At 39.6% G+C, this 16,831-nt stretch overlaps 1 protein-coding gene across 3 annotated transcripts in view; it reads right to left on the bottom strand.

The window, feature by feature from the left end:
• Positions 1-16,831, bottom strand: part of MIPEP (mitochondrial intermediate peptidase) — a 68,843-nt gene that overhangs the window by 41,405 nt on the left and 10,607 nt on the right. For all 3 annotated transcript variants that reach the window (XM_021379308.1, XM_021379318.1, XM_021379329.1), the window contains exons 7-11: positions 16,093-16,249; positions 15,585-15,633; positions 14,862-14,922; positions 14,327-14,379; positions 55-208 (exon numbers count right to left, since the gene is read on the bottom strand). In XM_021379308.1, the coding sequence (XP_021234983.1) occupies positions 55-208; positions 14,327-14,379; positions 14,862-14,922; positions 15,585-15,633; positions 16,093-16,249 (474 nt within the window). The remainder of the gene's footprint in view (positions 1-54; positions 209-14,326; positions 14,380-14,861; positions 14,923-15,584; positions 15,634-16,092; positions 16,250-16,831) is intronic.

The raw sequence follows: 16,831 nt of genomic DNA, 5'->3' as shown, positions 1-16,831 counted from the left end.
GCTCTTGTCTAACTTCCCGTTGTCATTTCAGATGCTGGGAACTTGAACACTTACCAGCTTTCGAACGTCTTCAGACCAAACCTCTCCTCTCTGTGTTTGTTCAGCATAAAGGGAGATTCCTAGGAGCTGACTGAACAAAGAGTTCAAACCTTCCATGCAGGCCCCGAGAGAGAAGAATGGACTGTACAAGCCAGGATCAACGTTGTACCTAAGAACATAGCAGAATCCCAAAACAGTCAGTTCCAGTGACTGAACTGAGCTGTAGTTTTCACCTCTAAGTCATAGGATGTGACAAAACAAACCAGATAAACCTCACAAGGCCACTATTGAGTATGCCTGGCTTTATTTTTCAAACTGAAACTAAGTCATAGATGAGGTATGGCACACTGCATCACAGTAACTTTTTTTTTATATTCAGTTTTGAACACCAAATTCAGCAGATGCTGACTGATTTTCAGAGGTGCGGAGAGGACACAGCATGGACTGAGAGGACTGACCATGGCAAAGTCATGGGTGGCCAGGCTCTATCTTCTGATCCATGGGAGGCCACTGGCACTCAACTGCTATTCCCATGCCCAGGCTGTGCCAAGCTACTGACCAGAAAATGGCACTGGCTTTGAATGTAGGGTAGGCTAAGTACTCAGCTAAGGCAGAAAAACAACCAGCAAGTGCTGACTCTGCAGGCCTGTCTTTCGGTGGTGCAGTAGGAACAACAGAGACACTCAGTCACCTTCCAGACGTCGATCGCACCTCAAGCTCCAGGGACTTTCTGAATCATGTAGAAACTATCTCACAGCTTGACGCCACGTGAAAATGAGAAGAATTTACTGCATGGCTTGGAGTTCAAACTTGGCCACACTTCCTGAGGCTAACATCAAACAACTCAGTATTTTCAAGACACTGTAGCACAAAAAACACATGTTGGGAGAAGATACCATGTGTCTGCATGCACACACATAAACCAAGAAAGAAAGAAAAACAGCTACGGAAGTAACTTAGAGTATATGCAGCTGATACTTGGAAACAAACTTCCCAAGACCCTGACCCTAAAAATTAAACAACCTGCAAATGCGTCAAGAAAAACTACTCAGAGTATTCAGCTCTTTGCAGGCTGTAACAAAATCAGAACAGGAATCTGCATGCACTTATGCATGCACTCCAACTGACAAAAATGTTTCTGCTCTCTCAATTCACATAGGAAGTCCAAATGTTAGGTTTTCTGGGGTCTCTGAGTAAAGACTGTTCTCTTACCTCTAGAGAATCACAATCCCTCTTATCTTCTTTCTTATTTCATGCTCTAGTGCTTTTGCTTCTTAATGACATGGTAACTAGCCATTGAAATTTCAGCATGCATCAGCTAGGCTACAATAGCTGAACACCAAACATTAAAACCACGCTATTTTACAGCCTATGATCAAAAGGCTTAGCCAGTGATAAGCTGGGAAAGAGTCAGCTAGTCCCTATCCATTTGTTTACCCTTCCTTCTCTCCCACCCCCCACACAAAAGAAAAGCTGTATGAACCAAGCCCACTTGGGATGCTGCATTTGCCAACATGCTGCTTACAACTGCAGCTCCGATTCAGCATGCAGCTTCACTATGCTGGGATGCACAGCAGGGTGGGATTAGCTCTCTAAAGCATTGCACTCGTTCTTGAATATATCATTGTATTCTGTTTTATTCTTCCACCATCCTTTATATTACCTTTATCCCATGCTCTAGCAACATTTTGGAATTGCTATGGCAACATATGTTGAAAATACAGGTATGCTCAGTTACAGGATTTTGCATATTCTCAAACTACAAGTTTGCTTCTTTAGATTGTTAGGAAAAAAGACCAGAAGCACAACTCTAGAAGAAAGCAGAACAGGTGAGTTAATTTTCCCGTAATAAGTTACAGATAAGTAAAGAATAGAAGATAGCGCTTTACACACAGAACTCATTTCAATTACCCCTGCCAGAACTATGCTGACTCTGTGCGAAGCCCATCTAGGAGCTTCACATCCTCCTAGGCATCCAATATCACCCAGGGTTTCCATGTCATTTCCTCTCTGTCAAATAGGAGAAGAAAACTTACTGTATTAAAAACTTGGAGAAAGAAACCATACGAAGAAATTATACAAATGTACAATTCAGTAAATCAACATCTAACTCCACTTTCAGACATAGCACACCATCAGATTTTTGCAGTTCCAGGAAATTAAGCACGTAGCTTCTGACAGTGATTTCAGCTGCAGGAAAATACGGTATGAAAACATCAAGACTAGAGCCCTTGAAAAGTCTTTATGAAATCAAGCCAAACTTACAAAGAATTTTCTGAAGAGCAATAATCTTTTCTGATGGAGCAGCTAATCCTAGAAACCATTTTCAGGCACACAAAGGAGAAGAAAATCATCAGGAATGGTCAGCACAGATTCACCAAGGGAAAGACATTCTGGACCAACCTGATACACTTCTACAATGAAAAGACTGGCCTGGGAGATGAGGGGAAAGCAGTCTACCTAGAATTCAGTAATGCCTTTGGCACTGTCTCCCATAAAATCAGCATAGCGAAGCTGCTGATGTATGGGTAGGATGGGCAGACAAGTGAAAGGTGGTGACAAGCGGCACAAAATCATGTTGGACACCAGTAACTAGTGGAGCACCCCAGGGGTCAATACTGGGTCCGATCCTGTCTAACACTGTTGTGGTTTAACCCAGCAGGCAGCTAAACATCACATGGTTGAAGCAGTCCTGGCTGACACCAACTTGAACATCAGCCAGCAATCTGCCCTTGTTGCTAAGAAGGTATCCTGGCATCCTGGGCTGCATTAGGAAAAGTATGGCCAGAAGGCCAAGAGAGGTTTTCTTTCCTCTCTACTCAGCACTGCTGAGGCCACACCCAAAGTACTGCGTAAAGTTCCAGGGCCCCCAGTATAAGAAAGACATAGACTTACTGGACAGAGTGCAAACAAGTGTCATGAAGATGATTGAAGAGTTGGAGCATCCCACCTATTGGGAAAGACTGAGAGCCAGGACTGATCAGCCTAGACATGAAAAGGCTCAGGAGATCCTATCAATGTCTATAAATACCCGAAGAGAGAGTGCAAAAAAGACAGAGAGACACTCTTTCTAGTGACACTTAGTAACAGAATAAGACAATGAGCACAAAACAAAACACAGGAGACTGACTGAACATCAAGAAACACGTTTTTCCTGTGCAGGTGATGGAGGAAGGTTGTCTGGAGGCTGTGGAGTCTTCTCCTTGGAAATCTCCAAAAGTTGCCTGGATGTGGTCCTGGGCACTCTGCTCTGGGTGCTCCTGCTGGAGCAGGGTTTAGGCCAGGTGAACTCCAGAAGGCCCTTCCAACCTCAGCCAACCCATGGTTCACTGAAGAGATGATACGGAGCCTAAGTACTGGAATACACAACCGCCGAGTAAGACAGATTTCAGCTTAAGCAAAAGAGGACATGTTCCATGCAAACTGCAAAGGATTACCATACTGAGATGAAATGCTGGATTAACGTGTGGTTGCTGGGGGGTAAAGGGGAAGAATTCAGAAACTACTTTTTGATTCTTTTTCTGTAAAAGAAATTCTTACTAATACATAAAAGCAGATACATGCTAGCATGAGAAATGAGTGATATTACTTCATGCAAAGAGCTGACATAATGTACTACATGAAGAAAACAAATAAATGCCTAATTATTCTTTGTTCTCAGCGCTCCCTGAACATATGGACTGTCTCCACGATCTTACTCTGTGATGAAGAGGATGGGAAGAAGGCTTTCTGGTAGGTATTTTGTAATATGCTGTCACTATCCAAAGTGGGGAAATAAATCAGTCTGTAACAGTTTAGTCTTTTGGAAAAAGCACAATACTTATCCACCCACACATGAAAATAGCTGTAACAGATTACACTGGCTTGAGGCAGACTTCCCAGGGGAAATAGTCCCTTACCCTAGCTAATGTTTGAAAATGTCACAATCTAATGTTTTGAGTACAATGAGGCACTGATTAGACAACCACTTTAATAATAACAACATAAAGTTAATGTCAGGCATTTCTGGTAGAACACTGTCAGGATCTAACCTCTCCCACATCTAATGAAAGATGTACGTTAATGTCATTCTTGCCAGTGAAAAATAGCAAAAAAAAAAAAAAAGCTCTGCAAAAACACTTTTTGTACAAAATGCCAAAAAGTGTTTCTGGTTCTGATCCCATTTATTTCTCCATCTTGCCTTGCCTGCTACATCAGTGTCAGAACAAAGGTCAAAGATGAAGATTTTGGAAAATTTTCAATAGTGTCTTATGACACAAGTCTGATATTTAACTTACTTCTGGACAATGCTGACAACAGCCAGTGGCAACTATTATACCTTAAGTTATCTTATAATCGTAGTTTGGTTTGGATTTATTTATTTTTTGCTTGTCACTGCAATGTCACAGAAGTTCACAGAATCACAGAATATCCCACACTGGAGGGAACCATATGGATCATCTAGTCCAACTCCTGGCTCCACACAGGACCACCCCAAATTCAAATCCTGTGTCTGAGAGCATTGTCCAGGTCTCACTGAAGGGCAGCACAGCCCTCTGGTGTGTCAGCCTCTTAGCTTTGTATCATCAACAAACTTGCGGAAGGTGGACTCTACCCCTTCATCCAGGTCTCTGATGAAGATGCTGAACAAGACTTGACCCAGCACGAACCCCTGCAGAACACCACCCACTACAGGCCTCCAACTAGACTATGTACTCCTGATCACAACCCTCTGAGCTCTGCCAGTCATCAAGTTCTCAGTCCACCTCTCTGTCCACTCATCTAGCCCACACCCCCCACGCTTACCTATGAGGATGTTACAGGAGACAGTGTCAAAAGCCTTGCTGAAGTCAAGGCAGACAACATCCATTGTTCTCCCCTCATCTACCCGTCAGGTGATGACATAACAGAAGGCTACCAGATTGGTCAAGCATGATTTCCCCTTGGTGAATCCATGCTGACTACTTCTGATAACTTTCTTCTCTTCCACTTGCTTGGAGATGACTTCCCAAATAGGTGTTCCATCACCTTCCTAGGGACAGAGGTGAGGCTGATTAGCCTGCAGTTTCCTGGCTCCTCCTTCTTGCACTTTTTGAAGACTGGAGTGCCACTGGCTTTCCTCCAGTCCTCAGGCACCTCTCCTGTTCTCCTTTCTGCCAGTTTCCTCAGTACTTGTAGGTGCATCCCGTCAGGACCCATGGGTTTGTTTTCACTGAGTTTACCCAGATGATCTCTGATCAGATCCTCCTCGAACAAAGAAGCCTTCTTTTCTGCCAACTTTCTCTCTTATCTCCAGGGTTTGGGATTCCTGAGGGGCAGCCTCAGCAGTAAAGACTTACAAAGGATTGTATCTTAGTAATTTGATCCCCTTTTATGATAAAGTCGCCTGCTTAGTGGATGAAGGGAAGGCAGTGGATGTAATTTTCCCAGATTTTAGTAAGGTGTTTGGTTTGGTACAGTTCCTCACAATGTCCTTCTGGACAAACCGTCCAGTTGTGAGATAAACAGGTTCACGCTATGCTGGATGATGAACTGGCTGAATGACAAAGCTCAAAGGGTCACAGTAAGCAGAGCTACATCCGGCTGGCAGTCAGACACAAGTGGTGCTAACCAGGACTCAGTTCCCTGGCCAGTTCTGTTCAGCATCTTTATCAATTATCTGCATGCATGAGTGGAACGCATCTTCAGCAAGCTTGCCGATGACACTGAACTGGGAGGTACTGCTGACTCTCAGGAGGGACAAGAGGCCTTTCAGAGGATCTAGATATACTGGAGTGGTGAGCAATTATCAACAGCATGAAGTTCAATGCAGGAAAATGCCAGGTCCAGTACCGGGAGTGGAGCAATGCTGGACACAGGCACAGACTGGAGCCTACTGGCAGGAGCACAGCTCAGCAGGAAGAAACCTGGAGGTGCTGGTTACAGCAGCTCAGCATGAGCCAGCAGTGTGCCCTAGCAGCCAAGAGTGCTAATTGCATTTTGGGGGACATTTTGGAGGTCAGAAGACATGACTCTCTTGCTATATTTAGTGCTGGTACAGCCTCACATTGAGTATTCTGTACAGTTATGGGCTCCACAATAGAAAAAGGATGTTAAGGAGCTTGAACATGCCCAAAGGAGGGCACTACAGCTGGTGACAGGGCTGGAGCCAATTCCTGTGAACAAAGATTGAGGACATTCAGGCTGCCTAGCCTGCAGAAGAGACCGAGAGGTGACCTCACTGCTCCCTGCAGCTCCCTGAGGAGAGGAAGCAGAGGGAAGTGCCAGGCTCTGCTACGGGAAACCAACAGCAGGTCAGGAATGGCACAGAGCTGCACCACGGGAGGGTCAGACTGGGCATTAAGAATCATTTCTGTATCATGAGGGTGGTCAGACACTGGAAAAGGCTTCCTAGAGAGGTGGCTGATGCGCTGTGCCCATCAGCGTTCATGAAACATTGGGACAACACCCTCAATAGTACGCTTTAACTTCTGGTTAGCTGTGAAGTGGTCAGGAAATTGGAACCAACAAGCTTTGATCTTTCTAGGTTCCTTCCAGCTGAACCATTTTATTCTATTTTATTCCTCATAATAAATAACACAAATTAAAATGAGTGCGGGCTGCTGAAAAAAAGATACTGTTCTGAGTAGCAGATAGTACCTCTTCAAAATTTTTCTTTAACACTGGTCAATACCCACCAACAAGTAATCATTCTGGACATGAAAACACAGAACTAATTTACAACTTCTCGATTCAGCCCTACCTCACATATGAACCCCCTTGATAAATCAAGTAAGACCAACTATCACTGAAGAAAGTCCAACCTCAAACTTGCACTTATTCCAGGAAAACTTTCTTTTTGGGCTTATTTACGAATTAGCCAAAACCTCAGATAACTGAAGCTGATATCCTATAACCAAAAATTCAGTTCCTGGAATTACTATTAACAGATGATTTTGCTTTTCAGTGGTGCAAACGAGCATATGACTGAATTTTTTCTGAGTCCCCACCTCCAAGATGTAATGCTAATCACTGCAGAATGAAAGGTGTAGCACTAGGAATTAAAGAACAACAATAAAAAGGGAATAAATTAATTTTAAAGCCCTGACTCCTTCCCAAAGAAAGAATACCCAATGAGCAGAACAGGAAACACTACAATCTCTTCTAGATATGTAAAACTGAGGTCTGGCTGGAGGATGTGGGTGGAAAAGTACTTGGAAAAATTTGCAGACAAACTACATGCTCCTTTTTGAAGATTCTTGCTTGATTCCAGGCACTCCAACAGTAGCAGCCATTAGCAACTTCATCATTTCCAGATGACAGGAAAAAAGCATCTGTTTGCTAGTAAATGATTCCCTAACCTCAGTTATTCACAGCTTCATCACCTTAGTGAAACTGCAAGATCATAACATTTCTCAGGCACAGCATTTCAGTATTCAAATCTGTATTAATCTAAAACACCGTAGCACAACTGCTTGGCAGCAGTGGTGACTGAGACTGTGACAGCAAGCCAAGCCTCTCTTCCCTCAGTCCTCTGAACTAAATTTCTATTGGTGTTCAAGGATTTGGGATTGTATTTTCAAAACACCCTGTGATCCTGGCCAGATTATCTAAAAGACTGCATAAAACTCTAAGATGCAGACTTCTATCTATACACTTTTTAAATGCTATACAACAAAGACAGAGATTGTCTGTGTAGGATGCAGAGCCTTTCTGAGGGCAGATCCAAGACTGTAAAACGAACTTCTCCTGAAGCTAAAGGGGAAACTCAACGTTCGCCATCTTCTAACCCAGGTGTATGACATTTCTTTGTTCACTTTTTCTTTTCAAATGTGAAATTCATTTGAAAACGCACTCAGAAGCCTCCCAACAAAACCCTAGCAAAATAAGTCATTCCATTGCACAAATTTCTTTATGGATAGAACAAAATTACAAAAACTTTAGTTAAATACTTTAGTTAATGAATTAACTGATAGTGGCTGACCCTACATCAAAAGGAACAGAATTTCCAAGTACTTCAGCTTAGCCTGCCCCAAAACTGTTCACTATTCAGAGCAAAGCAACCTCCATAATCTGCATGTTAATAGCTACTGATGATCCTAATATGCATTTTTATATCATATGTTATGGCAGTAGCCATAGAGAATCACTTTATGCAAGATTTTCAAGCTGTTGTCAGCTGCGGACTTGAATAGTTGTCTAGCTTTTTTCTTCTATTTAAAGCAATATAAAAGTCAAGCAAACCAGCAAGAAGCAGCTGCTTTAATATAAACACTTTCTGGTCACTCCTTGGCAAGCTGCCTCTGCATTTACTCAGCCAAGTTACAACTTTTATCTCCAACAGGAAATGCATTGAAGTGTTTTTGGGAAAAGAAATCAGAAAGGAAGTTAATACAGCTCAAACTGAACAATGCTAACAGCATTGTGCTACCCGTAAAGTGTCTGCTAAGGGTTACTGCTACTAGCAGGAAAGGTTAGTGCTCTGGAGACAGACAGCTAAAATCTACACTGGAAACCAGTGAACAACTGGAACTTCATCTGGGGACAGACACTACAGAGAAGTGCCAGAAGAACGGTTTTCTCCTGCGCTGTAATTTGCAGCTTGTTTGCTGCAGCAACTAAGCAGTCAGGAAGAATTCAGTGAGAACGGTGATGCACACAGCATACTAACATCACTAGCAGAACATTTTACCGATGTCTCTAAAGCAGGCAAATACATGGAGACACAATTAAAGTCTGTCCTAAGGAAGAGAAAGGGTTCATGTCAACTAAGCAAGCACAGGCAAGAATCAAATATCCTGTCTGGATATCCTGTCCCTTAAAACACGAGTTCTGGGCAACAAGCAAGGTGATTCAGAGTGCTTAAAACAGACACTTAGGATGCTGTGTCCCCAGAGAAAGGTGGATACAATTCTGAGGCCACACATGCTGAGCAGGGTATTAACTCGAGCTACCCAGCAGAAGACTTGAACTGAGGTATGTCTGAGCTCTTGCTCCTCTCTGAAACTTACACTGCTCTGGCTGAACTGCATAGCTGAATCCCAACGTGATGATCAGCACAGTTTCTTTCTATGGGAAGAAGCCTTTGAAATTGCAGGCAAAGGAGATGGGAGAATGGTGGTCTGATGCATCACAACAAGAACCTTGCAAAGAAATACAAACTCTAGTCAAAAGATTTCTTCTTGGGTATCAGAGGTCAAAAACACAATTATGGACTGATTTTCGATACCTGCAGTCAACAATACATTTTCTGAACAACTCTTGAACTTAAGCACTTGATTTTCTTAAGCCCTTACGTGAAAATTAAATGATTTGTATGTGTTTCTGGAGGAGCAGAAAAAAGGAAATAACAATACAGATATAAGCATCAGAAAACACAATTATTAATCTGAAAGATCATTTCCTGAAATTCAGACATTTTTATACTACTGGATTATCAAAAAAGGTTGCTTCTAGTTTTGATGTAGGAAATAGCATACTCCTACAAAAAAAAAAAAAAAAAGGAAGGGTACCAATATAGAAATCTTGCTCTGAACGAATCAGTCAAAATATATAAATGAACTCATCTTTACAGTAAAAGAGTATTTCCCTGTACACCAAACTTTCAGTTAAAAAAAATATATCAAGAACTAGAAATAGTCCTCTTTATTCTAACAATGAACCTTCAATTACCTTGTTGAACTTACACAATTGCATGATGCAAGTTATGCTCAAACAACCAAAACTGTGAAAGACTGAGACACAAAAAAACGAAAAAATGCAAGTCTGCTTCCATTTTGTCTTAAAACATATTCTAATATCTTACTTCATTCTGAATGTCTGAATTCGAACCGCAAAGCATTACTATTTATAGCAAACTCTAGAAATAATGAAAATTTTCTTATGCATTTTATTGCAGAATGTAAGCCTAGAAAGTTTAGAAAGAAAAATCCTAGTACTCTCCTAAAGAAAGTAGAAATATCAAAGAAAACAGTAGTTTCTTTGATGTAAATTCCTGCTTTATATTAAAGGATAAACTACGTTCAAAAATCCAGACACCTCACTTTTACCGCATGCAGCCCAGCAATATTTTTAAAAGAAGTAATGTAGCCAAACCAATTTAAAAACCAATTTAAAAAAAGAAGTCAACTGACACAGTGAGGTTTGGTTATTCTTCAAGAACAGCAGGCTTCAAACAAAAAGGCTGTGTCTCTGTGAAGAACAAAGATGTAGTATGTCATTATAAATAATTATTTCTAAGCTTGTATGACTTCACTGAGTCTAAATAAAATACAGACTTCTAAAATCACTTTCATTTAAGCTGTATATTTGGAAAGAAACTAAGACTGTTTTGTGTAGCGTGACTTTCATCTGTTTTATTAAGGATGCTTTTGATAAGCTTGGACATTAGGGATATTTGAGTAAGTATTGCTGTTCTTCAGAGCTAAGCCTTCTGACTCTTAACAATTGCAAATTAGTTCCTTGGCAAGAATTCTTATCTGTGGCTATTAAATGCGGTCCCTGATAAATCCCGGTGCTCTCTTTTTGTTTCTGAGAAAAAATATTGTTCTGTTGACTTCCATGAAAATTCTGAACACTAAGTTAACTATCTCTAATAAAACAGATCCTCTCAAAACTTTCAAATAAACTTGAAAAAACGTGAAAAAACCTTCTTAGAAGAAGATAAAAGATGAACCCCTCAGGTTAACTTGAAGAGATCAAGACAAGGAAAACCCCTTCCAATTTTCATTACATGCCAGACTATGAAATTTAATTCTTTACCTCAAGGGAGACTATTAACCATGATTTATAGAAGACTCTGGATTTCTTAAAAAATAATAATAACACTAGAAAGTCTTTGTACTCTCATCAACCATAAACTAGCACCTGTATCTTACACTCCTTTTTTCATTCTGTTAACAGTATATTTTAGACTATTACGGAGGAGGTCAGGGCATAATTGAGAATATTGGTTTGCTATTGACACGGTATATGACTTTTCGATTGACTTTGTTTTCATATCAAACAACAATTTCTTCAACATTCCGCAGCATTTTGAATAAATAAATAATTCTTGAAATGTATATTCAGCTTTTGAATGACTCATCATGCAAATAAAATATCCTAAGCTCAGGAAGAATGATCACGGACTTTAAAGCTTTTTACAATGCTTTTAACATACATTATGCTCCACCTGTATTACATTAACTACTTTAACTCTTCGGTAAAGAAAATGACATACTAAAAAAAGGGTAACAAATTATTTGTGAAACGCCTTTACTGGGATATTTCAAAACATTGTATGCAAACCACCAAGCAGTAGTATCTTCCACAGTATACAGTGCAAGTTTGAACACATAACAAAACTCACAATTTTCAGAGCCCTTCTCACAGTGGCAGTACATATCTGTTAAATAACCATTCCACAAAGAAAAATATAGCAAGACTTTTCAGTAACTTCCATTTTTTCCTCCAAAAACTCTAGTCCACCAGCTTAGTGACTGGTAAGTTGATTTAACACAAGACATGCCTTCCCGTGCTTATAAACAGACAGTTAAAGAAAGTTTTCCTTCCCTATGGGCATTTTGGTTGAAAGATTTCCTGACTTTTTTTAAATTTTGCATTGTTTTTTCATTTCAGGATTCAATTTGAACAGAAGTGACAGTTTTCTCACATATTCCACAAATGTTCTGGGCTGTTTTTCCACACGACATTCCCAACAAAAAACATTCTTTCATAAAGCTAAAAATAATGTAGTTACAGCTTTTAGCATATGCACCTTTAGAAACATTCACAGCCATGTTCAGGCACCTTGGTATCGCCCCCGTCCCTGAAAAACAAATGTGCTTCCCTGCGAGCCAGAAGTCTACATACAGTCCCAACATGAAAGGAATGAATTATTCCTAGTTTCTGCTGAGCGGGTTACCCCAGGATCCAAAACGCCTCCAGTTGTCATGGTGGCTTCTCTTTCCTACAGAGCAGGAAACTGGATTGTTTTGGTATTGATTTGTTCATCCCCAAGGCCAGTCTTACTCATTTCTGCAGTCCCAAAGCAACGGACCAACACAGAGAGCAAGACCCTGAGAGCACATCCCAATTGTTTCTTGAATAAAGTCTTTCACAGTTTGGCAGATATCCCCGAAGTGAATTATAGCCAGCAAAGTCAGCGCAGTCTCATAAGCAACAAAGGTTAGGAAAACAGGAGTCAACACCAAATATTGTAAGCTCGCCACTGACAGTTCTTACAAAAAGTTCTGTGCCTCAGTCAGAAGTGACTTAAGTATAGGAAACCCCACCTTCAAGACAAATAACTGACTGTAAAAGGTCTCTTCCATCAATTTTTATTTATTTTTTTAATGACCCAAAAGAAGTCATCAAGGCTACTACATCTTTACAGGATCAGGGCCTTGAGAATTACTTATAACTGCAGCAACACCTACTGAGAAGTAATGGGATTTAATTAATACCATGGTACTTGCCTGCACTAAAACTCAACAGCATTATTTTATAATACGCATATTAGACTTCTTCTTACTTGTTAGAGGCTGAAGCATGTTCCAGCATTCACTCTTTTATTACCCTTAGCCTGCCAAAATTCTTGAGGTTCTTCTAATTATTCTATCCCCTTTTAAGATACTTCTGCTGTGGATTTCAGACTTTTGTCTCCAGTTTCTGTCAAATGTACAACATTATGCTGTCGAGAGCTTAAAGCCAGAGAGGCTACTTAACATCATTTTCAAGAAAAAAGAAAAAAAAACTGGAAGTAAACTATCCTACCATCCTGTTACCATCAATGGGAGACTTGTGCCTTTTGAAGTAGGATCAAGTTTCCAGGGAAAAGACTTGGTGAAAGATGACAGAAAAAAAACTTTGGTAGATGAGCTTATATAAAGAAAAATGTACTTCCTGACCTAAGTCTGGAGCTCCTCCTGCTGTACAACTTACAAAACAGCAGAAACGTTCAGTAAACTATAGGAGTGAAAATGGGCAAATCTCATTATAGTCCAAGTGCATGTGGCTGATTAAAATCTGGAGAAAAAATGAAAAATAAAAGCAGTAAAAGATCACATCCGGATCACATTGTCCAGTGTTTGCTCACATTTACGTGAAAATATGGTTGTATAGACCAAAATAGGAAACAGAATATCTCTTTCAACAGACATACGCGCTGTCTCATCCAGTATTTCTTTCATCCCTTAGAGATGCATGTGTGACATGCTATAACATTGCTATGTTAACTAAGCACTAAAACCCTTTATATCCTTGCTTTATACTTACAACTGTAAAGATAATTTGCACCTTACATATCCAACAGGAACTAGGAAACTATGGTTCTGTACATCAGCTAGAGCCGCAAAATAACTGTAGCCCAAAATAAACACTCAAAGGCAAGAATTTGGTTTCTTTCAAACAGAAATATTTTTCTCAAAAAACCAGAAGAAATGAAATTCATAGTAATACAGAAATCTATCACACAAGCTACTACTGAGTGCCAAAACATTACAGAGACAACAATGAAAACCATGCGCTGCACACAGTATTACTATAGACACAACAGTGTCACTTCTGTAAAAGGCATTAAGCTGGAAGTAAATTTCTTCCCCTCTCCCCCCAAAAAATTGCAACAAAAAAAAAACCCAGCATCACAACAATGCAATGAAGGCAAGATTTTTTTCTCTTCCATCTTGTGAAAGCAGCACAGCTTTAAATTATCTTTTCCAACACAATAAAAGGTCATCACCCCTGATCTAATGAACACAACATGCAGTGGTCCTGCCTTTCAGAGTTGGCATCTCTTTTCTTGTACACAATTTAAGTCTCTGTGGTGGACCTACTGGATTGATTTCTTAATCTTTGCAAGAAAGATGAGAATGAACTCAACCCACAAAGAGTGAAAATCTAACCAAGAAGTTTCTGTTTGAGGTCCATAAAAGGGGATGATAAATACAAGTTTGGTAAAGAAGTAAGTTATCGTTTGAAGAGGAGCTGGATTATATTCCATGATCAAAATTTATTTTTAAACATTACTGCAGTTTAGCTAAGAGCTAAAAGCAAAATAAAAACAAGGATTTTTTTATCTCTTGTGAAACTATTTTACCCTCTTGTAACTCCAAAGAGGACCAATACTTTCCTGTGAAACAACAGAAGAACCAAAAATTCATAGGCATTCCAACAGTAACTAAGCAATGTTGCCAACAATTGCCTCTCCACACATTCTTTATATTTTCATACTGAAGTATATCTTCAAAGAAGGAAACCCTGTTTACACTGAGGACTTCCATTATAATTACTGCAAGAAATGAAATAAAGGCACTCATTTACATTACAATCATGAACATAAGGAGCTTACCTCTCAGCACGAAGGACACCACTGTAGTAAGGATGATCCCACGGCATCAATTTCTGAAAGAGAGTTTCAGCTTATAATTACAATAATGAACCACAACTGAACCCAAAGTAAATGTTTTATTTCCTTCGCATATTTTTGCAGTTTCTGCAAGTCACTTTAAATCACAGTGGGAAACAATCAGTATTAAATTAATCATAAATAGCATCATAACCCAGAATTTGAGAAGTTATTTGAACAATCTGCATTATGATCATACTTCTTACTCAAATATGCAGCAGAACCAGACTGCAAGAAAAAAAAAAGTCAATCAGTGAAAAAAAAGAAATATCACTTTGTATAAGCCAACTATCATTTCAGGCTCAGCACTTGATTTTAATATTAATAGCAGCTAAGAAGTCAAAAAGCACTTAAAAGTAGAAGATGGAAAGCATCTCATTGTAATTACACTATATGATGCATATGAAAATTTAGTTGATTTTTCATATAGAACAGTTAGCTTATGCTATATCAAAAAATAAGTGTAAATTTAACTTACTGAATTCTGAGGGTTAAGCTTCATTTTCATCTTTGTCATCATTTCAAAATCTTTTTGAGTTCTGGAAAATAATTGTATGATGAAAAACATCATGAAAGATTTTTCAGCAATAGAATGCAGTATACAAGAATACTTTGTTCTGCCATCAGGGATTGGTAGTACTCTATAAAACATCAGGCCCATATACTACAGTAAAAGAACCTCCCTTTCTGCTTTTCTCATACAAGTACTTTCAGTCAAATCTTTCTTATCCTGGTTGTGCACATCCCAAGCATTCTCTTTCTGACAACACACCCCATTAAAACACCCCATTAAAACATTAAAGTGATGAAAGCGTTCTGTGCTGTGTGGAACTAAGGGGAAGATAGCAGGACAAAGGGAAATTTGCTCATAGATGTAAAATACATACATGGAGCTGTGCATACGGGAAAAGGCCATAAAAGGTGCTCTCGACACTTAAACATTGTCTTCTTGTTCGCTGTTGCCTGCATTTCTTGTCACATCACTTGTATTCAGTCTTGGCTGTTCTCTGATCACAGCCACAGAATACATTTTAATAGTCCACCTCAAAGCTCTGAGGCAGTCTTGCCTTTTTTTTCATCAAAACATAAGCAGCAATGACTGATTTTCTAGTACATGAGTCCCTCTGCTCTTGAAATAGACGTTTGCTATATATATTAGCGAAATAGACATTTGCTATATATATTAGTGAAAAAGACATACCTTTCAGACAACTGGTCAGAAAGCTTCTCCAGAAACTGCATCACTGTCTCTAGAAGCAGGGGGAGGGGAAAAAAAAAAAAAAGGTGATTCAATCCCTTAAAAGGCGTTACATTTACATTGAAGCATCCCAAACAATGCGCCCTCAGAACATAAGGAGAATATAAAAACAACACAGCTATTTTTAGAATAACAAAACACATTATTGACCACTGCACCATCTTTTTAAGGGAATTCAGTACCACATTTATCTGATTATATTCTAGGACAACGGCAACTTCATAATCTAAGGACCGAACAATGATTCTGAGCAAAAAACACTGGACCCTACTCAGTGAATACTGCCATTTACAAGGAAACATGAGTACTTCATACAGCAAAATGTAAATGAAATAAGAAACTTCACTGGAAGAAATATGTGTAAACTTAGCAAAACAAACTAGCAGCTTTTAACCTCACACCTAACCTAACATTTGCTTTCTCAGCTTATTGTTCCACACGTGTCTTTTACCTGGATTTTTGGCCATCGTTCCCTGAAGAGCCCTGTGGGCAAAGGTTTCATACCCAACCAACTGTGCCAGACTGTTTCGGCTAGCGAGCAATTCTTCTAGACAGCTCAGTTGCTCAGCATTTGGGTAAAGAAAAATCTTGTAAGCAGCTTCTCGCACCTAATATGGAAAAAAAGAAAGTGACATTATTACAGTCTAACTTCTAAGGAAACAAGCAATGCAATTGAAAATCTGGTATTCGTTGATATAGTTAGAAAAAGCCAGGAGCATTTTAATAATAATAATTATGACTCTCTTTCAATTAGTGCTCTCTTACTCATTAAAGATGAAATGCAGTGAGACAACATAACTGATCAAGAGGGCTAAAAAGGATCCTGTTCTCTGCTCCTGTCAACAGTTCCCTCCTCTTCTCATTGCCTCTCTCTTTGTGACAACATCTGTGTTTCTCAGACCACTCTGTGAGCTGTCTTAGTTCATTAAAAGCTCTGAAAATAAACTCAAAGAAAGCCAAATTGTCCTTTGCATGTCATTCAAACTGGCTCCTGGAAGGATCTGATGAGAACCAGAGACAGGGTCAGGATAAAGAAAGAGGAGGAAGAGAAAAGCCTTATTTCTTTCAAGGTAGCAAGCTATTAGTCTGTCCATCTGCCCATGGACAATCAGTCTTTCTCCTACTTCTGATTTATTTTTATTATATCTCAAAAAAATCACCTCAAGCCTCAGCAACCTTGGTAAAATGCT

Source organism: Numida meleagris, chromosome 1 (genome assembly GCF_002078875.1).
Source record: "Numida meleagris isolate 19003 breed g44 Domestic line chromosome 1, NumMel1.0, whole genome shotgun sequence".
NCBI lineage: Eukaryota > Metazoa > Chordata > Aves > Galliformes > Numididae > Numida > Numida meleagris.
This window is presented reverse-complemented; position numbering and strand designations above follow the sequence as displayed.